Below are 22207 nucleotides of genomic sequence, written 5' to 3'. Positions count from 1 at the left end.
ACTTGCCAATTTTACTATATACTAATATTTTGCAACATTTGTCATTGTTTTGTTGTATGTACTTCATGCTTGTTAATGTTATGCCCCTGCGCTATTCGAGCTGATCGCTCGTTTAACCAAAAGTAAAAGTACCGACCCATTGTACTACAGTTTGGCAAGCAAGCATTTGCATGGAGGAAACTTGTATGTAGTAAACTTGTATGTAGTATATACACTGCCATTCTCGGTGACCAACTTCACGTTGAAGGTGTGTAACCACAATTGCAAATTTGCAAAAAAAATGGCTCTACAGTGCAGCTATCTTCATGGTACACAGTATTGAACACGTCTTTTGAAGTGACGTTTCTGTTTCAATATTCTTTATTAGAAAATTTAACATTGCTTTTATTTCTTGCCCAGTAACTGTATTTAAATATTAACAGTATTTTTTAATTGTTAATTTAGGCCTTTTTAAATTTATTTTATTCCTCCGATCACCATGGCAAGCCCCAGGACAAGACGAGCTCTCCAACAATTAAAACCATTGGACGAGAATGATGTAAAAAGACCATACATTTTAATTGCAGCTTATTTATATCGTTATCTTTGCCTTAGAAATGTTTTGAGTGCGGTGCTCATAATCCACAATGGGCGTCCGTAACATATGGCATTTGGATTTGTCTCGAATGTTCCGGGAAACATAGAGGTTTGGGCGTTCACCTTTCGTTCGTGCGTTCCGTTACTATGGACAAATGGAAAGATATCGAATTAGAGAAAATGAAAGTCGGTGGAAATTACAAAGCGAGAGTGTTTTTTGAAGCTCAGTCGGATTGGGACGATAAAATGATGATACACCAAAAGTACAACACAAAAGCTGCTGCATTATACAGGGATAAGGTAAATGGGTTTAATTGTGGCAGTAACGATTATCGCTTTGCTGCAGATTACAACATTAGCACAGGGACAAACTTGGGACGAGAAGAAATCCTCTGCACAAAAATATACCGGAAGCATAGTAAATTCGAATAGTTACAATTCTAGTAATAATCATTCTTCAAATACCAATTCGTATAATTCGTATGGTGGTGATGGGTATCAGAACGGTTCCGGTTATCAAAATAGCTACAATTCTCCCGATTTTAAAGACCAAAAGGAGGCTTTTTTCAATAAAATTCAAGCGGAAAATGCCTCGAGAAGAGAGTAAGTGAATTTTTTTTTCCAGTTGCTTCTCTTGTACGGACAGGGAAATTAGTTTTAAATTATCGAGGTCGATTAGTTCAATAGTTCTGAAATTATTGGCAATTACTGGTAGCCAATAACCAATGTTTTACATCATCAAAACATGAACTTTAAATCATGTACTACAGTTTTTCTAAATCCAATCTGCAAAAATCTGTCCTATTGTAAAACCGCTGGAACAAATGGGCCCAAAGGCGATATCATAGCAACTTGCTAGGAATTGCCCTGGAGTGAACCTTTTCTTGAAGGGAGAATTTATTGCTAGCAAGTTTACCCAGGAGTTCACCATCTGCAACTTCTTAGAGACCATTATTTCTTTTCTTGAGAGAAAATTTTCTATGGGGGCTATTTTTCTGACTATAATTGTTCAATTGTAGTCAGAAATAGCCACCATTAGGGATGCGCAAATGTGGGTTTCGATCACATGCTACATTTTTATTGCGTTGTGAGAAATGGACCAGGGGGCCGATTCTAACTGATTTCGACGGTTGAAATTTCAGTAGTTGCATCGAAATTGCGATCGTAACCATCTATCGGTGTTATCATGAACTACTAATATACGTCATTGAAACGTCATAACTTTTCTACCGTTGAAAATAAATTCAACTAGACTACAGTGGTTGAAATTACGATTTCAACGTCGAAATAGAAGGGATAGCGACAGTGCGCGCTTTGTTATTCAGAAAGTCGTACGTTGTTTTAACCTCAATTTTGTGTTTTGGTACACTGTTTACATTTTTTATCCGTGACTTTGTTTTGTTTTACTTTTACCTACGTATCTTACAATGGCGGATACTAAAATCACATCCCAACAAAAAACCATTTTAATTCCTGGAGGAATAATAATAGGTACGATTGTAGCTACTGTAGGGTTAGGGTCGAACATAAGGTTTTGTTTAAAATAGTTCAAAATCAGACAGCCAACTTAGCAAAATATAAGATCAAACTTAAAGAAACATAAACTTCCTATTACACCCTAAGAGTAGAAATTGGGTGTCATGGCGCCGTCGAAATTCTTTTTCGACCGTTGAAATCAGTTAGAATCGGCTCCCAGGAACAATTTTATTGCAACACAAATACAATCTGGTGATTATTTTAGGGGAATTCGTTGTACCAACATCTAGAATTTAAACAAACTGCAGATATATTTGATATCTCTGTTGTTCAAAAAACAATTGATAACTGGGAACAATAAATTAAATTGAAATGGGTAAATGACTACGTTTACACTGCTAGATAACGGTGGTTTTATAAATCCTGACGTAACTTCTAGTTTAGGTATACTGTTTACACGTTAGACTATGAAAGAAAGGGGGCTGATAATACCTTATCAAGAGCAATGATGCGCGTTGAAGTTGTGGCGGCCATATTCTTGGTGCACAAAAACTGTTTGGTTTTTGTTTATTAAATCAGCTGTTTGTGTTTCTTGGCCAGTGGCGTACTATCCATAAAAAAATGCAGGGACACTGAAGAGCAAGGTCATGTTGTAAAGAATTATAAAAGATCAATTTTGTTTTTAACTGTTTACGCGTTAATTAAATTTGAGACTCGATTTGAAATAAATCCACTTGGTGATGTAGATAAGATATATTTGCAAAAAAAACCACATCTTTGGTTATTATTATTTTATGACATTATTTTTCTTTATACTAAAGTGCAATATGCCAGATTTATGCTTTGTTTACGAAAACAATTATTAGGTTAGATCGTTGGCAAAACCAATACAAAAAATAAAATAAAAAAAGAAATAAAAAATTCAAATTAAGTGTTAAAATTGACTGGCTGGACAAAGACTTTGTCAACAAGCTTAATATAAAATTAAGAAATTATAAAACTTAAAAAAAAACACTTCTCGGCTTTTTAAAGAAAATATTATTTTTGGTTTTTTTTAGTGCAGATTCAGTGTGCTGTTAGCCCAAAGGGTTGTTTTTATTTTTATCTTTTAAATATATTCCGATACTAAAAAGGCAAAAGAATTTTTTGGTTGGTGGCCGTAGACATAGAGGGGTGAATTCCACAAGCGTTCCTTAGCCATGCAGTGTTCTAAAAAAAGCTTCTTACAAGTCTTTTTGGTCATTTATGCTAAGATACAAACAGGTGTGTGTTCATATGTGTAGGGTAGGTTTTCTTATTTTGTCACGTATTTTTAATGAAAACTACACTTTGTCTGTCTGATTTGATATGTCAGCACTCGGACTTCGTAGAAGGTGCGGTTTTTTTAAAAGAGGTTTTGACACCTAATGTGAGCGCAAAAAACAAGTAAACAGGTTTTTGCCCTAAGCCGTGTAATTTTAGCCCATTTTCCATGCATCAATGCACGTACTAATCAATTAGTACGTCTCGAAAGGCCATTGCTATGTGCACTATGTTTTTCTTTACTAGAAGCGTGTAAGTATGGGGAAAATTTCCAAGAAATATTTCGATAACGAAGCTGCGCATGCGCACATCTGATTTTTACAATATGCCGTAATATGTTTGTTTTTACTTGAAACATATTTATTTACAATTTCAAAAAATCTCTTCATAAATAAGAAAGTTGGTATTGCGCATGCGCCCATCTGGTTTGTAATTTATGCGATATGTTTGCCTTCACTAGACGCATCTGTGGAAAGTTGATATTGCGCAGCCTGCTCATGCGCACATTAATCGCCAAGATTTTTCTTGGCTCAGGTGCCAGATTTATAAGCTACAGAATTCAAAAAGGGCGAACTAAATACATTGAAAGCTGTAGAAGTAGATAGTGAAGGCCTCGGATGGACAGATAGAGAAAGTGACAGCAATAGCCCACCCAACCTCGTTGGAAAATGTGCTAAAAAATAATTTCATCCCGTGTCATGTTTGCACTTTGATATTTATTTACTAAGATATGTTAACAGAATTTTAACTACAGATACTTCTTATAAAAGTTAATTGAGTGGACATACTGTGAAGTGGATTTGTGCATGTCCGTCAAAACAAATGCTAATGGTGGAGCAGACGCATCTGTGGGTAGGGCACATGTGAAAAGACAGTTTAACCAATCGCCAGTTTGATTACTTGTTTTTTTAAGGTTTTATTGTGATTTATTTAATTGTGTATCATTAAAATTTGGTGTCATGAATGTTCCTTTGAGTTTTATTTGTGTATAATTGTGTGGCGATACAGTGGACTTGAGGTACTGATCCACTTTTTCAAATTTTGATGGCACTGTTTACGTTAGCGTTTATAGTGTGGGCAAAATCATACTTTCTGTAGTGAGTTTGGCGTGGCCAAGGTGAATAAGCGGTATTTTACAGTGATGCAAGTTTCGTATTATAGCTAACTATGGTCCTTTATCAGCATGGGGGTTTGATGTAGGATCACTGGATCTTTGTAAGTTCTTGCAGAGTTCGAGAAGTGCGCGTTGTAGCAAATTTTCGTATGACTGCCATATTCTTGGTGGGCAAAAAAGTTTACTTACATACCTTACCGTGTTTCACTCACGTGGGAGTAACTATGACTCTCTTTTGAGTTTCCGGGCGGTAACGTAAGATAATTGAACCAGAGAACTAACAAGTTTGCGCGGGAACTAGTTAGTCATGCGCACATGCATTGTTGACGCCCTTTGGTACTTTCCATATACACCTTGTTAGCGCATGCGCAGAAACATTCGACTTGGTCAGTAATTTGAACACTAACTTCCGTTATCATTCTGAACTCTACTACAAACAGTGGAAAAGGAGTAAATATGCCCTAAAAATACAGTAAATATATATAAACTATAAAATCGATTTTAAACGAGCTGTGAAACGATACGCAAACGTCTAAAGATGCAAAAACTTGGTTTATTTAAAACACATTTTCCTTTACAGTGACCTACCTCCGAGTCAGGGTGGAAAATACTCCGGTTTCGGTTTTACGCGCGAAGCGCCCCCACGAAGTCAATCCCAAGAATTTTTCGATACCACTCTGTCATCACTAGCTAATGTAATCTATCACGGAATGTTACCAGGCAATTGTGTGTGACGATCCTCGTTTTTGTTTCTAGGGATGGTCGATATTCTCCACTACGGCTACCAAGGTCGCAAGTAAGGCTTCCGAAAGTGCAATAAAGTATGGCGGAATGGCAACACAAAAAGTGGCCGATATAAGTATGCAAGTCGGAGAGAAGGTATTTATTTTGTATAACTCTCGCCAGGAAAGATTGCCGAAAAGTCTTTTTGTTCAACATTGACACGATACTATCCCGGAAGTCGCTCATACCTTAGGAAATCATAGATTGAGATCGGGATCAAGTGTTCTGTGACCGGCAATTTTTCCTGGCGAGAGGTTTATATGTTTTTATTTTTGCATGGTTAAATATAGTTGTTTTTCTTTGTTTCTTACATTAGGTTAAAGAAGGTACTTTGTTGGAGGAAGTAGGATCACAGGTTGTTTCTTTGTCGAATAAGGTATTGGAGAATTTTTTTATTATTTTATTTAGGATATTAATTTTACTCATACATTTCAGTCAGTTTTGACACTTTCTACAAGGTGATTTAAAAGATTATTATGCACTTTTGCTCAGATTAATCTTTATATGCCTAATTTTATGTATTATTTTACCCTCAAGCATTCGAAATCTTTTTAAACAAACAATGCATTCTTTAGTAACAGAATATTTTCATTTTATTGTAAAGTGAGATTTTTCACCTCCCAATTACTTTACTCTCGGAATAAATTGTATGACTACCGCTGTTGATATTAACTTTGTCAAGATTCCAAATAAATTTGGTGGAAGATGAAAAAATTAGTCCTAAAAACCATGAAAATTATTTGATAATTACATGCAGTGTGTTCAAAAAATTGAGTAGCATTGTTGTTTGAAGTACCCTGTATAATACCTATGTAATATTTAAAAAATCACCATTTACAAGTATAAGGGAGAAATGTTTGTACCAGGTTGGTGAGTTTGGCCGTAAAGGTTGGCAAGAAGTGACCGGAAACAGTGGTGGCAGATCTGATTATCAAAGCGGCGGTTACGGCCAGGTCGGTGGCGACAACTACCATTCGCCGGGGGAGAGATCATCCCTGGTTAACAGCGGGAGCGGGTCGGGTAAGGGTGACGAAGATTGGAGCTGGACTAGTCAACAGGGCTCAAAGTGAGTGTCGTCGAGGTTTTAACTATAGCAAAATGTAGCGACGCTTTTGCAGGGTATCAAGTCCCAAAACACCAAACCACAACTGGGACAGCAGTCTTAGTTATCAATCCGATTCTTTGGGATACCATTCTGATGTGATAGGGTATCAGTCTAACTGTACAGATAATTTAAATAATTTGAAAATTTCGTCCCCGACTGAAAAACGAAGTAGTAAAAAGGAAAAGGACAAAAAGACAAAGGAACAAAAGAAGTCGACTTGGGATGACAAATGGGGCGATGATGAGCTGTGGGAATCCCTCAACAAATAATGTAACTCTAATTAGCTCCAATTCTACGTAATTTTTGTTACATTAACCTATATGAAACAGCTTTTCCATTTTGTAACACATCACGTCATATTTCGTAGACTTACTATTAGTTTAATAATACCTTCTTCCAATTTTATTTATTACAGCAGATACAACTATTTTTGTCATTAATAATGAATGTTTTGTGTTTAATGTGATTTCTTACTTATATATAAATGTTATGTTGTACATACCTAAACAAAAATCATGTAATCGACAAATTTAAGAGCAAATTTATAAAGGGAGTTGGTGATATAATCTCCACAAAGCAGTATTATATGTAATGGGGATTAGTCTATTTAATCACACCCTCGTGTTACAATATATGTAAATATGAATAATTGTGTCTTGTTAAGTGGCATGCTGTTATTCTGATTTTGAGTCTTTTGACATTGATATTTTTGTTTTGAATCCCATATCATTTTACAATTTTGTTTGGTAGAATAAATCCAAATTCTCTTTCTGTTATAAAACTTATCCTACATTATAAGCAAACCTTGTGTACATCCCAGGTCCCCCTCGGAGACTGTGCGGCTAAAAAACAGCTGAACTTTAAGCCACATATGATTGTCAAAACCATCTACCTACTTCATAACTTCACAATATCCAGAAACGACCAACCAAATAACACAAGAGAAAATTTAAGTCTGTAATTAATGGAATATAGTGTGGCATGACTGGCACAGCCTGTACACCCATCTCAGCGTCCCCACTGACTAAGAAACTTGCCATTGAATTTGCTTATGAAATTCGGATCCTGTAATCTATTACCCTGTATTTTCTTCATAAAAATAATACCAAATAAGAAAATTTTAAACAAGTGGAAAGTTCTCAGTGTTTTTTGAGATGGTCTGAGCTAATGGGTTACAGCATGAAAATCCCTATTCTAAATAGTTTCTATCTTACACTTAAAAATTGTACCTCTGTAAGTGTATCACGCGGAATCCTAAACGAAAACTTCTTTATTAAAGCTATTATTGAAATTATTTACATCTGCCATACAGCGCAGTACAACTAAATATAGGAGAGAAGAAAGTGGAATTTTTCAATTCAAAGTTTGACACATGAGCGTAGCAAGTGTGTCAATTGAACGAGAGTTGAAAAACACATTCTTCTCAAGTTTTACACATAATCTTCTGAAACTACAAACAAAATTTTACTTAAAGCAACATGGAAAATTACATATATGGCCTTGGAGGGTAAAATCAACGTTTAAATTACTGAATATGTGGAAATTGGTGATCGCAGGCACATAGATTTAAAACTCAAGTTTTGTTTCAGATTAAAACCCTGGGGACAGGTAACTTGCCCCTCGTTTGGGAAATGCAAGCGTAAGAGTGACATTCGAGGTCAACCATAGTTCCGTGCTGTAACAGGCAAAACTCTCGAATCGAAAAAGGAATCGCCTCATAGATGGCACACCACACAGGAATCTGTATTGATATTTTCTTGTCGTTTGTTTCACTGTGGCCCACCCTCCCCAGTCTCCTACACACAAGTCCATACACACATCAAACAATTTGATAATTTCGAACATACAATCATTCAGCAATTATTCAAAAGTTATGACGTGTCACAATATACTTTTACATAATAAATAATTTACAAAAAATTCAAAATCACGAGTTTACGTTCATTTCTCAACAAATCATCCACGGGTAACTAGATTTTGCTGAATCAACATGGCTATGATGGCGATGCATTCAAATGAATTTCTTTTTTGTCCTCTATCACTATCTCATTCCGTAAAAATCTAATATGGCGCCCATAAGAAAGTAGCGTTCTATGGAAATTCTGATTTCAGATTCTCCGAAAAAAAAGTGCCCATAGAAAGTGCCAACCGGAACCGTCCATTTTCGACCGTTTAAGCTAAGGAAAATGAAAACGAAATTTGACATTTCCAGTTTCTCAGTGATATCTTAGTTATTTTGAAAGATTTTTCAAAAATTTCGAATCTTTTTTTTTAGTCACAAAAAGGGGCAACTTTGCCCTCATTTAACCTACACTGTATATCTCACAGTAACGGAGATTTCATTGGTGAGCTACTAGGTACTCTGTACAGGTATCTGAATCATGTTTTTTTTTTGTATTTGTAAGAGAGTAGATTGTCCGTATGATGTTGCCCTGTACGATTCTTTAACCATTTATTCCGTGGAGGAAGTGTCTTATACACAGTTACAATTCTTCGTTGTGTTTCTTTATCTCGTATGAGGGGGCGCGTATACTGCAGGTGAGAGAGAACGAAAAACTAAGAGTCAAGCTCTCTTTCTTACGGTTACGCATCTTATTGGTTTAATTTGAATGCGATCAATAGAAGTGCGATAGAGCGAGCTTCCCTCTTAGTGTTTCCTTCTCTCTCACCTGCAGTATCCGTGCCTTGCATTGGCACACGCAATCCATTCATATATGTCAATGCTTGTGCCTAATGTAAATAGAAGGGTGCAAATACTGCTGGCGGGCATTCATAAGTAGATGCATTTTGGAATTCTAACAAATCACGCAAATGTAAATTGAAGCAATTAATTGCGTACCTAATCACCAAAATTGAAAGACCTGCCTTCTACTCTTGCCGGAGATCAACTTTTTCGTTAAAATTTGGCATTTCTCGCACCATTGACAATAGCAAAATTTTAAAACTTAATTTTTTTAAAATAGGACATTTGCGGAAACAATTTTTATGACCGACTTCTAAAACAGGTTATTTTTCCTACACTTTCTGAAATGTATGCTACTCCTTGGATAGTATTAGCATTGAATTTAAGTTATAAATTCAATGCATTGAACTATATACTCAGTAACTGGAACGGCATCGCCCATAAATCAGCCATTGCCAGGGGCCGTGGCGAATTTTTGTGAGAGAGAGATGGGTAGAGGTAGGTATCCCTTACCTTGTTTAACTCATGTGGGCTTATGGGATGGTTTATACTACGTCTTACATTTTGCTTATTTTTGTCTAAATTAAGTTATTAAGAGATTTGCAAGAATGGTCATGAATTGTGTTGCATATACGTGCAATCATTTTTATAATAAAAAATTAAAATATTCAATTTCATGGGTACGTTTTGATAACATTTTTCAACCTCGACGCGCGCATTTAATATTTTTACGCATGACGGCATTTGCACCGCTCAGGATTTCTTTACTAATGTACACTCACACTCATTTATACTGTCCTTATGAATGATAATTCTTCTTTCGCACTCTTTAACACTAATTCAATAGGGGATTCCACTAGCTAGAGAGCATCATATGAAGAATAGCGTTAACGCCGCCAAAACCTATAAAGCCGTTTTGACTTACTAATTTGAATATGAAGTTCCTTATTATTTAATTTTTCACTCAACGTTATTATTGCGGCTGCTCACTAATGGGACGAAAAATACTTTAAGGATTGATTTTTTTATTTATTACCGATTCCTTCGGCCCACAATGAACGTACATTAGGAGGCGTCAAAGTGTAAAGATAAAATATAAAAGCATACACATATCACACAGGTATAGGTTACCACAAAAGTTAGAGTAGAAAGTATCACGGTTTGCATTTTCTTCATCCATATCCATCCACATAGTTACAAACTTTTTTATTTCCCTACGAAATATTCCGAAGGATTTGCAGGTCTTGAGTTTTTCTGGGGAAAGTTCCGAAAAATATGGGAGACCTTTTGTAGAAGGTGTAATTCTGACCTCACATAACTCGGCGTACGTTTCATCTTGGGACAGAACTGGGTTATGTAAGTAGCGCAATGCCTTATAAACCCTCTGGTCCCATTACCGTAGTTAGATGCACCAGAAACCTTTCGCTGCTCAACAACGAAATGTGCACTTATGCATTACTCAAGCCGCTCACTGTGGATATTCCAATGGGTATTTATCCTGAATTCTTCGATACTGCCGATGGCACCACCAACACTTACAACTGGTGTATTTGGTAGTTACGTTGGATGTGTCAAGGTAGTTCCGAAAACAAAGGATCCATCGGGCTGTTGGACAAATTCCAGTCGTGTACGAGAAACAAACGTTCCATAAGACCAGCATAAGACATTCGTGTCAATTCGTTTCCTTCTAATGGCAATGCGGTGACCACTACGAGTAAATTGAATTTTTGCTCTTAGAGTAACCATATTCTAAAAAAAGTGCTTTTTAAAATTTACCTTTATCTCGACGCCAATTGTAATATATTAGGTACCTCCTTGCTAATAAGTATACTATGTAAAGGGTACGTTACAAACGAACACAACCAATGTTTATAACTTTATTTTACGTTAATAAGCAAATGGAATGCGTCGAGCCACCATGAATGACATTAGTTGACATACTTTTGTAACTTCAAGAATCAAGTATGTGAGTGTGTGAGTGAGAAATGGCGCAGTTTACCACATTATTAAGTATATATTTTAAGATATTCCATTAACAAAGAGATATTGGTTGTGCCGTATTTCGATATCAAAAAGGAAATGAACAATAAAACTGTTCTGATATCGAAGAAAAAATAATGTACACACATGCACCGGCTAACTTTCTTTATTTAATTGCTGTTAACTTGCTACTCGTAAGTTTAATTAGGCTACTTGCGGTTGTTAGTGGCTGGTCTTCTTCCTGTTGGTCCGGCTCTGGGTGGATGGTTAGGTAAAACGTCCTTGATTTGCACTGGCGAGGCGATTGGTCTGGATGCTCGGTATATTACGATGAGGTAGTTATAACAATTAACAATAACCAGAACAAAGAAGCTAAAATATTACCATAATTAATTATTGAAATAAAATAAAAATGAACTTACGGTTTCAAACCCTTCTTTGCCAAAAAAATAGCTCAAAAGCTGAATTTTTAAATTATAAAAAAAAGACTGAACAAACGGTCTATAAATGTTTCATATCTGGAGAGCGCCTGAATAGGACTTTACTTTCCGCTCTCTTCAAATCGATTGATTCTATGCATTGGGAAATCCCCGCGCCAAAAGCTCGATAAATTCAATCTTTACAAACATAGGCGTAACATTACGTTTTAATAAATTTCCTAAAATTGTTACAAGGTCCGCAGTTTACAGCTGTACGCATATGACGCTATTATAGCGTCGCTTAATGCGAGCCAGGTCCGTAGCCAGGGGGTGGCCAGGTGGCCTTTGGAAATGGTGGTTGATGGTTATACTTTACAAAAATTACAGGGACGTCTTTATCAAGTTGATCAATAACCTCGCTTGTCTCCGCGCTGTGACGAAGGCACTGCAGGAGTTGTTCCCTGATTTAAAACATTCAAATCAGTAGGTAAGTTGTTTGCGAGTACTCGAGAATGTATGCTCTCCCCTCGAGTTCGTGTACGTGCTGCCCCACACGCAAACGTGGTGTACGCTTGAAATTCAGCCAACCACAAGGGGAAGCCCATTATTTAGATAGTAGGTGCTATATCAGTCAGCTCCGTGATAGGAGCAATTGCTCTGTAAGAAGGTTACCTACCTTGTCCATCAGTGATGTACAAACTTTTCCTCTCCCCAGTGGTGCAGACGCGATTCCGGTCCCTTTTTCGAGATTGGGCCCCCTCCGTCGCAACGGCGCTGGGTCTCGCTGCTTCGCGGAGCCAAAATTTAAAAGAACATCCTTCTTAGGCTCGTCCTAAAACTAGGATTTTGCCTCTGGGGAGCGCATAAAGATGGTGGCTGTCATCCGGGGCCCCGCCTATAACACAGACATCATTTTACCCTTATAGAGACGTGCCTCGCTGAACTGAGACACGCCATCCCAGGGCATAAAATAGGGACGGTCGCTCTGCAAATAGTCCCAGAGGTCCACTGATGATCCTCGCATTTGGCTACAATGACACCTAGAACGTGGTCTTGCCCCCGCTGGAAATTACGGTTGATTGTTCCTTTACAAAAATTACAGGGGAAGTCTTTATCAGAGCTTCTTAAGCCCCACCTGGAAAAATGCCGGTCACCCCTGCTACTTCATTCTGGCTACGGGCCTGCCTTGCGGATTTCAGCGGAATCACTCCAGGGTCTGGCTGAGGGCAGCCTGAGAAGAAGCCCAGGAGGTTCTAGAGCACCTACCTACTCAAAGTTGCAGGTGCACAACGAACCTCTATATAGATTTCTTCTCAGATTGCTCTGAGTCAGACCCTGGAGTTTTTCCCTCCGGTCTGAGTCTAGTGATGCCGCCGAGACGAGAGACTCTCGTTTGGTCTCGAAGTTTTTTAGCGCATTTTTGCAAAAAATGTTTTTTGTAACAAGTAGCTTTTAATCTCACTTTGGCTGGCTGGCTGGCTGGCTGGCTGGTCGGCTGGCTGGCTGGCTGGCTGGCTGGCAGTAAATGCGCGCCCGTAGAAAAACGCTTGTAAAAAGACAAGGAGTGTACATGTAACTATCGGGGCCGTGTAATTAAGAACGTTAGGAATGGGGCTACAAGATTTGGAGTCGACGACATCTGGACGCCATCCCCGAGCGTATTATACTAACCTGGAGATTTTTCAGTTTTTATCTATCTTCTTCTACCGTTTTTCTCCGATTGTTTTCAAATTGGTGTCGTCGGGAAGATCTTGTCAACGCGCACAACTCCTGCGTGGCGGAATTTTGTGTTTTTTTCCTAGGGGCGAAATAAACCACCTTTTGCGCGGCGCGCTTCGAGGGGTAGTCGACTTTGGGCGCCCAAAAGTTTCTTACAGCGCGAATCGCGGTTTCTCTTTCTCGTGTCACTAATAGAAGGTCGAGCTATGTGAAGTACCCAAAAGTTGAATACGATTTTATGCCGGAATTTTAGCGAAATCTACCAAAATGTGAATTACGAATGAACGGGACGTCGGAACTGTGTATCGACAAAGGGAATGTGGTAACCCCCAACGAGATCTTACTGATGGTGGAGTCGAAACTTCAAATCCGAATTGTTGCGGGTGATCAGAAGTGGGTGTCGACAAAGGGAATATGGTAACCCCAAAGGATTTTACTGATGGTGGAGTCAAAACTTCAAACGCGAATTGCGAGTGCACGGTAAGTGAGAAAATGGTACCGACAAAGTGAACGTGGTAGCTTTCGGCAAGATCTTATCATTCACGTGGAGTCAATATTGGCTAATAAAACACTGATCTGCCACACAAAAATGCGCTGAAGTCCCTTCGATCTCACACGAGGACTTTGATCATTTTTTTGTATTTATTTGTCCTGTTTTTTTTCAAGAAAACCCATTGAAGTAGTACGAATTCCAATTGTTTACATAAACCGTTCCTGACCTTGTTGATTTAGGACTTAATTACCGTAGGTCTTATAGACAACTGCAATTTTTTTGAAATCCAGAAAGCCTTCGACAGCTTTATTTTATTTTATTGGCGGACAATTGATTTATTAAACCTGTACCCTCATAAATAGCAGTATACCTGGCTCAAAAATGATAATTGTCTTTGCGGGAAAAACAAGATTTGGTTATAATACTTAATAGGATCTCGCGAATTCCTTTAAAACCTATATTAAAAGCCCTGAATCTTCTCATTGTATTTTCACAAGTTGTACAGTGACTCAATTTAGAACAGTTGATATACAACCGGGTATCTCGTTTTTGATTGGTAGTTCGTTCAGGTCGCCATATTGGGGCTAAAATACTATAGGTACTTTAATATGAGTTTACACTTTTCTTTGTGTTCTTGCAAAATTCTGTGAATAAAATATAGTTACTGTAGGTATAGGTACTTACATATTTACGGCGTAGTTAAGATCATAAAAGCAAGATTTTACAAAATAACTTGGACAGATTATCTTTAATAAGTATTTAAGTAACAAAGAATTCAGTGAGACTTTCCTACCTAGTTACATTACCAGGTAATTTTATGAAAGCTAATAATAGTTTTTAGTTGCAGGATGATAAAGAAAATACTCATAATTATGTTTCGTGATTAGCTGATAGATAAGAAAGGTCATTATTATTTGTCATGCCTTCGTGGTGCCTTTTTATATGCTGTACATAATTTTTGGATAGTAGGTAGGTATATTATATATGGTGAGACCACGCGAGACCAAACGAGACTTTGAGTTGGTCTATCGTCTCGAGATCACGAGACGAGACGAGACTTTCGAAAGTCTCGTCTCGTCTCGTCTCGCGGCAACACTATCTAAGACACTGGGTCTCTGACGTCGGGTTGCCTCTCTGAGCCAACGGCCCAGACACGGTCTTAGGCTTTAGCGCAGGGTCTGCTTGATCGAAGGTTTTACCCTCCCTCGAGCCATCGCCTTCTGTGAGTCAGTCCTATTCTTTTTGCGAATATAGGAGCTGGCTCACCACCGGGTCCCTGAATAAGGCCCTGCGTTAGAACCGTTCCGTTTTTCGAGGAGGCTGCCCTTTTGTAGGCCCGGCCCGCAATTCCCATACGGAAATGCGGTCTTACCTGGGCATCAGAGCCGCTTGCCCACAGCTCGGCTGCCAGTTTCTTCTTCAAGGAATAAAGGCGCCGCCACCCGGAGGTTACCCGGTATCGGAAGGGCACCGATATTGCCAATGCACCCAGTGCCACGCAGTTCTCGGCACGGTCGCTAACACCTTCACTTGGTAGGTTGGTCCGCAATGACGACCTTCATCGTCACCAGTCTGAGTAGTAGCCCCCATGAGTCACTTAGTCACTACCCACAATAAATGAGTTTACTCAGGAGTCTGTATGGACGTTTCCCTATTCGCCCCCGAGGACCAGTCGATTCCAATTCCCTTTTCAAATCAGAGTATTTTAAGCCTCTAAAACTGAATAGCAGCTAGATTAGGAAGATCACCAGTGTCCTGGACCTGTGGAGGAGCCCACATGCAGGTTGTGACAAGGAAGATGAAACTAGCGAGCACGTAATCGACCACTGTGATGCACTGATCAGAGACAGACATCAACTCCTTGGAGACAGCTATCTGGAACCGCAGAGGGTGAAGCAACTTAAGCTAAACAGGGTCCTATAATTTATTGAGAGGAACAGGCTCTGAACCTAGTTGTGAAATAAGGGGGGGTTGGCATAATGTGCCTTTGGTATGCGTACATGCTACCTGGTTGGGCTCCCCTGCGAATAGAATATATATAACACTACAATATGTCTTTTATTTCTAGGGCGACAGCGGAGGGCCTTTAATAATAGTACAAAATAAGCGCTATTTACAAATCGGAATCACAAGCCATCTGGCTCTTCTTCCATTTTGCAGAATCAGCTTCAACCACTCCGTTTACACACGAGTCTCAACTTATATTGCATGGCTTTCCAGAGTGACAGGCGTTAATTTTACAAAGTACAATAGGTCGTAATAAACAGCTAGTAGTTTTTAAACAGTTGTTCGACGTACGCCGGCAATTTTGTAACGTGCACCTGTTCCTGTAATAAAAAATATAACTTGAGAAGCATTACCTACGTATGTGTTTACCTTTAGTGTAGTATCTCGGCTGCGGAGTAGTGATATGCCGTTTTTCAAAGTGGTCTCGTTTAAAATGACAGTATAAGGCACCCCCATTTCGTCGTATGGAGCCCACTGCGACTCTAGGGTGGTTTTAATAGTCATCGGGAGTAGCAGGCACGACACGTGACCGTCTCGCAACTTCCGACACAAGTACAAGGCCAGCGAGCTTAGCTCCTCCAAAGTGCTACTTTCTGCAAAAGGTAAGTTTAGCACAAGATATTTCGGAAAGGCTCAACAGACTTGTAGCGGAGATCGCGAAACTGATTTTGTACGGGGCCAATTTTCGATGGAACCTTAGCAATGGGCGTGGTTTACCTATAAAGTCGGGCTCGTCGTATGCGTCCCATATACAGTTTAGGAGCATATTGTCAAGCGAAATGTTGCTGCTAATGTAATGCGCCTGCACCTTTTTACGTCCATCTCGCACCTGCAATCGCAAATAATTGTTTAACACTAAACACCAGAATGCTACCCACAAATAACTGTTCGGGTGTCAATAAAGGGTGTGGTTCTTGATTGAAACGTAACGACTCCACCAAAACCTTCTCAGACTCATACTCTGCGCGTATCTGAAGTAGTTGACTATCACCGTTCGTCTGCAGGTCCGAGAAGGCATATCTACCAGGATACGCTGAAAGCTACAAACTGGTATATGCAAGCTTAGATGCCAATTCACCTTCCGCCACCACGTCCTGCGCAGCCTTTGCCAGTCGTGGAAAAACTGAGTCGACAACGAAGGCGGAACGAACACCGTCGTAAGCAAATACCTCGGCTTATGAAAGAAATGCCCATCCAAATCAAATAAATCCTCCGTGTCCTTCACCACTTCGGCGACACCGAAAGGCGAACGCTCCTGACAAACTCGCCTGGCAAACTCGTACGTATCGACGAACGATCCTTCGTTCATAAACACGCTAGTCTCTCGATTGATCACCAGATTATAGAACCATTCGGTTTCGAGATTTCGTCGTAGTAACGCCCCGACCGGTCCCACTAACTTCAGCCCGTCTTTAAAGCTCTTTAAAAACCCGCGCACTTCGCATAGTTCTAAAACTTTTTTAAGCATCGTCTTCGTGTAACAAATTTGCCCGTGGCTCTAAAGGAATGTTACCCGGCGGCGCTACAAAATAATCGTCTTCGGTTAGGGAGGCATTTACGAGCACCTCGTTCAAGCAACCGCCGTCGGTCACGACGTCTTCTCTTACTTCCAGAGGTCTACAAAGCAAAAGTGCAGCGAATGTAAGCCGCGAAAGGCTACAAACCTATCCTCGAGTACGGTTACTAGGGGTTGTACGCCGGTCGTGTCCACTTGCAGTATTTGATCGGCAAATGCGATAGCGTCTTCCAAAGACTTTATACCTTCCTTATTCGCACAGTCTACTAAGGACAGCCTTTCTAAATGCGCAATTGTATTCGCATCTATTTTGGTATGTGGGGGTAACTTGTTCACATCAATTTTAGATTGAACTGGTTTCAGTGGAAGAAAACGTTTTTTAGAAGGTTTCCCCGCTAAAGGACTTGGGGATTTTACAGGCGAGCATAAGAATTTGCAATTACACTTGTTTATAACTGTCTTATATATTAATCTTTGGCGAAACATATCCAAATTTTTTAGGTTAAAATCTTTAACATAACCTTAAATAAAGTGTCACAGTTGTGGCTCAACAACCGCTAAAGCATAATGTACAGGACGTGTACAAAGTTATAGCTCGATGCAAACGACTACAAAGTACAAGCCATTGAATTCCAGTTAAATTGTTACTTTTACGCAGGTGCAATGTTTTATTTTTGATTCTCTTTGTTCTGTTCACCATTTTATACTGATTAATTTTCCCATTTAAAGTTTCTTGTAGCTCTACATAAATAGTGATGTTATTGCCAAAAATTATAAAAATGCCATTTTCGAGAATGCGCTTGTGTTCACTTATCCTCAAATGAATCAAACAATAATTTCAATAAACCCCTAATGCTGGATTGCTAACGTTGCAGCAAACACTGTACACAACAGGTTATTTCCTTGGCAACCTGGGAGGTGAACTTCCGTGAATACTTGCTCTTGCCCTAGTAGCAGCTGACCTCAATCAAGTTCATCTCCTAGGTCATTGTGGTCCATTAATCAAAAGCTAAAGTTTACTGGAATCAAGGTTATTTTATTTCAAAGGTTACCTGGTAACTATGTGGGCGGAAGCGGGAGGGATGGAATGTATACGTCATCGAGAATTCTGACATTGCGTTCAACGTTGTTACTAGTCGCGCGGGTGCTTATTTTTCTTGAGTTATAGTTTATTTGTTTAAAATTTGTTGAATTTTGAAGTGCATAAGGACATATTTTAGCTGTAGATACCATATACATATATCCATATAATCCAAAAATATACTGCAAAAACTAAATTTTTTACCCCTTTTATTAGCATTGTAACCTATGGGCAATTTTAAATGTGAATTCTGAATGACGTTTTCCCGCCTTCAAAATGCAAGCATTCTATTGGTTTAGAGTTACCAGACAACCTTTCTAATAAAACAACCTTGCACTGGAATCGCCTCCTTTATGACGGCCCTATATCACGAAAAGTCGACGCCACTGTGTACTTGGCATACCGCTTGAAGTTAGCGTTTTGCTTTGATAGCAAAATAATTATGCAATGAAGTTAGCCATCACTTGTCAAAGTTATTATTTTATTGTTAAATTTATTTAAACTTATTCTTTGACTGTAATTTGTACGCCCTTCAGAGACAAGAGGGAATGTCCATACGTAACTATTAGTTTAAATTCAACTGTTGCATTTACATAACCTACAAAGCAGTACATAATCTATGGATGTGAGTACACCCTTTAGAAGCTGTCCGCAAGAACTACAACCACCAGACGTAGAGCAGGAAGGTCTCCCTTACTCACCGCTCGATATTTACCAAAAAGATAAGCCTACGATTGAGCATGCAGAAGTATGTCACATTAAGAATGAATTAAATTCCAGTTACACCGACGAGAGCATCGGAAGCACGGCCGGTGATTTGCTGATAGACAGCGGAACTAGCCGTGAAAGTGACAGTGGGTCTCTGAATCAGTGGCCGTCGCCTCAACGTTCCCAATTCAACGATCTGCTATGCGGCGGTGCCGCTCTACAAGTTCAGCTCAAGGAGAGAATCTTAAACTATTTCTGCTCGTACTGCTCAAAGGGATTCGCCAAAAAGCAGCAGCTCCAGAATCACATAAAGACCCACACGCAGGAGAAAAATTTCGTATGTGCAACTTGCAATAAGACCTTCGTACATAAACAGCAGTTGACAAACCACGAGAAGACGCACAGCGGCGTCAAGGACTTCGAGTGCGACATGTGCGGCAAACGGTTCAGTTTAAAGCAGCAGATGCAGATACACATTAAAACTCATACGGGCGAGAAGAATTTCGGCTGCGACATGTGTGAGAAAAAATTCATCACCAAACAGCAATTGCAAAATCACGTCAACTCCCACTTGGGCGTTAAGCCGTTTACGTGCAGTGTGTGCGGGAAAAATTTCGCACATAAACAGCAATTGACTAGGCACGAATCGCGTCACATGCTGCAGACACATTTTTGCGTGGAGTGCAATTTGAAATTCTCGGGAAATAAACGTCTTTCGAAACATATAAATGAGGTGCACAACCGCATTTTTAATAGTTTATAATATTGGCTATTCTCTCAACTTTTGTGTGACAAAATGTTACAGTGGACATGTTGTAATAGTGGAAGTTTTCTGGGTACAACGTCTGAGATGTTCTATCAAATAACTAAGAAATATCAGTGTATTTCCAATTTATTATGTGTAATTATCCAAGCTGTTGTTAAAATATGCCTTATTTAAGAGAATTTTGAATCAATCATTGGGTTTTAGTGGTATTGAATTGTAATAATAAATAAAATTTTTTCAATTTTGTTCATGTACCTATAAAGACCCCACAGTAGCAGATACAGATACGATTCCATCAATGAAGCTTTCCTTCCATATTTTAAACAGCAAGTAGCAGTAAAGAGCAAAAAGAATTACAACGTTCATTGTGATAATGAAAAAAGTAAACAATTATTTGAGGTTAATTTTACCACGTGATAATATAGGAAACGACATTATCGGCATTTTAATATACAGTATGAAAAAATAAAACATAGCCGCTTTTTCTAAACAATAAGTATGACGGGTTGCCTATATACCAGGGACACATTCGTAACTTGCCCAATGAAGCATTTTTAGACTTTCTACGATTATATACTCAAATTTTGAAGCCTTTACCCCTAGACTACAGGCCACATTCTATAAGAAAATTTTTTTTCCGGGTCGATCTGAGACAATTTCTTTTTCCGGCCTCAAAAAAAGGCAGTGTATTACCTTCCTTTTTTACCAAAAATCGACTGCACCAAAATTTCTCGGGAAAACACTTTTTCTTATTAATTGTGGTGCGTAGAATCCAAAACAATTCGTACTTTTTCGATCAGACTTCTCAATCTAAAGTTATAGACTAGAAACCAATTTCGAAATAACATTCAAAGGGCTGTAACTTTTGAACTAGTAGCCCAATCTTGGAACTGTTTGAAATTATGGATTCTACAGGCCACATTCTATGAGAATTTTTGTTTCCGGGTCGATCTGAGGCAATTTTTTTTCGGGTCTCAAAAAAAGGCAGTGTATAACCTTCTTTTTTTTACCAAAAATCGACTGCACCAAAATTTCTCGGGAAAACACTTTTTCTTATTAATTTTGGTGCGTAGAATCCAAAACAATTCGTACTTTTTCGATCAGACTTCTCAATCAAAAGTTATACTACTAGAAACCAATTTAGCCCAATCTTGGAACTGAATTATGGATTCTACAGGCAGCTAGGGCCGCCGATAAGAGGGAGAAGCCGGGGCATTTGCCCCGGGGCCCGGTTATACTCTGGGGGGAGATATGGGTGACAAGAGACAACAAAAATTTCAATTATAGGGGCCCGATCAAAAAATATTCCCGGGGGCCGTCGAGGCTAACGGCGGCCCTGGCCCTTACGTACGGCATTTAATTGTATTTACAATTATGTAAATAAGTAAATAGGGAGTTTTCATGATTGTATTCATTCTTTCCGCGGGTAAACAAATGAATTATTGGGAACATGAAACCATTGTAATGAATAATCCATGCGAAGTACATAACAACCAATTATATGGTTCTATTTTCAAAAAATGCCTCAATTCTCATTTGAGCCTAACCATCCAGGCAGCACTTAGGCACACCAAATGCTCATTGTGCCTACCCTCTTTCTTTGGGAACTAAGTTCAGAGCAGGTTCCTCTCAATAAAGGTATAGGACCCTATTTAGCTGTTGCTTCATCCTCCCCGGTTCCAAGTAACTGTCGCCAAGGAGCTGATCTCTGATCAAAGCGTCACCATGACAGAACACATGCTTGGCAGTTTCATCTGACTCACCACAGAACCTGCACGTGCATAGTTGACAATCTAGTAAAGGCACTGGTGATCTTCCTAATCATGGCTCCTAGTGAGTTTTAGAAGCTAGAAGACCCAGATTTGCCAAGGGGCCTTGTCACTTCTTGCAAGGAGAGGATTGGATATGAGGGTTTCCTTCCAGATCCGGCCGTGCCCAAGACTACCTCGATCTTCCACTCGTCCCAATGGTTTAGCATCAGTATGGAAGCCGTCCGAGTATCAGGCATGAGAAGTAACATAACAGGGACCACTATGCCCACCAGAACGTCGGTGACAACGGTCTAATGGGCATAGTCTCATATTTTTCAATACAAACAATATATTATTGTATATCTATTTTTTTGATATAATTAAATTTCAAGTATTTCACGAATTGCATGCCTTTATTTTCTCAAGCACCCCGAATTTGCACGAGTTGCTCAAGTTCGTCGCAACTTTTTTAGCACTCATGGGATCTGTAGGGACTTTTGGCCCTTTATTTCTATTGATGTACCCAAGGTCTCTACCAAAATTCAGCTCTCTCAGACTTTTTGTTATTTGATTACTATTTTTACGTCTATTTTGACCGGGCTACTCGTAATTTTTGATATAGAGACGGTAAAGTGTTCAGTATATTGTACAGGGGGTGTTCCAAATTGCTTGTTTTCGGGGATATTTTCAGAACTGAAAGAGATAGAGTGGTGCGGTTTGCACTTCTT

At 39.0% G+C, this 22207-nt stretch overlaps 4 protein-coding genes and 1 long non-coding RNA gene across 7 annotated transcripts; 2 read left to right on the top strand and 3 right to left on the bottom strand.

Annotated features, from left to right (window-relative positions):
• The first annotated feature begins 303 nt into the window (after positions 1-303).
• On the top strand, positions 304-7005 carry LOC116173626 (ADP-ribosylation factor GTPase-activating protein 1). Of its 2 annotated transcripts, XM_031491245.1 has the most exons (8): positions 305-538; positions 595-876; positions 923-1179; positions 5049-5163; positions 5225-5347; positions 5568-5627; positions 6118-6317; positions 6370-7005. In XM_031491245.1, the coding sequence occupies exons 1-8, from the start codon at positions 479-481 to the stop codon at positions 6623-6625; spliced, it is 1353 nt and encodes a 450-aa protein (XP_031347105.1). In that variant the 5' UTR covers positions 305-478; the 3' UTR covers positions 6626-7005. The 2 variants fall into 2 exon arrangements, with proteins under 2 accessions (XP_031347106.1, XP_031347105.1); XM_031491246.1 differs by lacking the exon at positions 5568-5627 and having other exon boundaries at positions 304-538.
• Positions 7006-10053: 3048 nt separating this feature from the next.
• LOC116173924 lies at positions 10054-11594 on the bottom strand. 2 transcript variants are annotated; one of them, XR_004145990.1, is made up of 3 exons: positions 11442-11594; positions 10816-11391; positions 10054-10747 (listed from the first exon to the last, which is right to left on the bottom strand). It is a non-coding gene; the product is annotated as an uncharacterized LOC116173924 (long non-coding RNA). The 2 variants fall into 2 exon arrangements; XR_004145991.1 differs by having other exon boundaries at positions 10054-10788; positions 10851-11391.
• Positions 11595-15689: 4095 nt separating this feature from the next.
• Positions 15690-17148, bottom strand: LOC116173275 (DNA polymerase subunit gamma-2, mitochondrial). Its single transcript, XM_031490640.1, has 5 exons — positions 16736-17148; positions 16536-16697; positions 16300-16486; positions 16027-16250; positions 15690-15977 (listed from the first exon to the last, which is right to left on the bottom strand). Exons 1-5 carry the CDS (start codon positions 17123-17125, stop codon positions 15918-15920), a joined length of 1023 nt encoding a protein of 340 aa, XP_031346500.1. The 5' UTR covers positions 17126-17148; the 3' UTR covers positions 15690-15917.
• Positions 17096-17687, bottom strand: LOC116173277 (glutamyl-tRNA(Gln) amidotransferase subunit C, mitochondrial). Its single transcript, XM_031490642.1, has 2 exons — positions 17322-17687; positions 17096-17274 (listed from the first exon to the last, which is right to left on the bottom strand). The coding sequence occupies exons 1-2, from the start codon at positions 17657-17659 to the stop codon at positions 17118-17120; spliced, it is 495 nt and encodes a 164-aa protein (XP_031346502.1). The 5' UTR covers positions 17660-17687; the 3' UTR covers positions 17096-17117.
• Positions 17688-18690: 1003 nt separating this feature from the next.
• On the top strand, positions 18691-19974 carry LOC116173276 (gastrula zinc finger protein XlCGF7.1-like). Its single transcript, XM_031490641.1, has one exon. It carries the CDS (start codon positions 18874-18876, stop codon positions 19723-19725), a length of 852 nt encoding a protein of 283 aa, XP_031346501.1. The 5' UTR covers positions 18691-18873; the 3' UTR covers positions 19726-19974.
• The last annotated feature ends 2233 nt before the right edge of the window (positions 19975-22207 follow it).

The sequence above is a fragment of the Photinus pyralis genome, unplaced genomic scaffold (genome assembly GCF_008802855.1).
Source record: "Photinus pyralis isolate 1611_PpyrPB1 unplaced genomic scaffold, Ppyr1.3 Ppyr1.4_LG6, whole genome shotgun sequence".
NCBI lineage: Eukaryota > Metazoa > Arthropoda > Insecta > Coleoptera > Lampyridae > Photinus > Photinus pyralis.
The sequence above is the reverse complement of the archived record's forward strand: the minus strand, read 5'-3'. Positions and strand labels throughout refer to the sequence as shown.

Bases quoted from the DNA above. Each gene is read 5' to 3' on its own strand.
- LOC116173626 (XM_031491245.1), top strand. From the start codon at position 479: ATGGCAAGCCCCAGGACAAGACGAGCTCTCCAACAATTAAAACCATTG. The intron at 539-594 runs GTAAAAAGACCA...TCTTTGCCTTAG, and splicing joins AACCATTGGACGAGAATGAT to AAATGTTTTGAGTGCGGTGC. The intron at 6,318-6,369 runs GTGAGTGTCGTC...ACGCTTTTGCAG, and splicing joins ACTAGTCAACAGGGCTCAAA to GGTATCAAGTCCCAAAACAC.
- LOC116173275 (XM_031490640.1), bottom strand. From the start codon at position 17,125: ATGCTTAAAAAAGTTTTAGAACTATGCGAAGTGCGCGGGTTTTTAAAG. The intron at 16,487-16,535 runs GTGGGTAGCATT...TTGCGATTGCAG, and splicing joins TGACACCCGAACAGTTATTT to GTGCGAGATGGACGTAAAAA. The intron at 16,251-16,299 runs GTCTGTTGAGCC...TACCTTTTGCAG, and splicing joins TTTCGCGATCTCCGCTACAA to AAAGTAGCACTTTGGAGGAG.
- LOC116173277 (XM_031490642.1), bottom strand. From the start codon at position 17,659: ATGTTTCGCCAAAGATTAATATATAAGACAGTTATAAACAAGTGTAAT. The intron at 17,275-17,321 runs GTTTGTAGCCTT...TTTGCTTTGTAG, and splicing joins GTAACCGTACTCGAGGATAG to ACCTCTGGAAGTAAGAGAAG.
- LOC116173276 (XM_031490641.1), top strand. From the start codon at position 18,874: ATGGATGTGAGTACACCCTTTAGAAGCTGTCCGCAAGAACTACAACCA.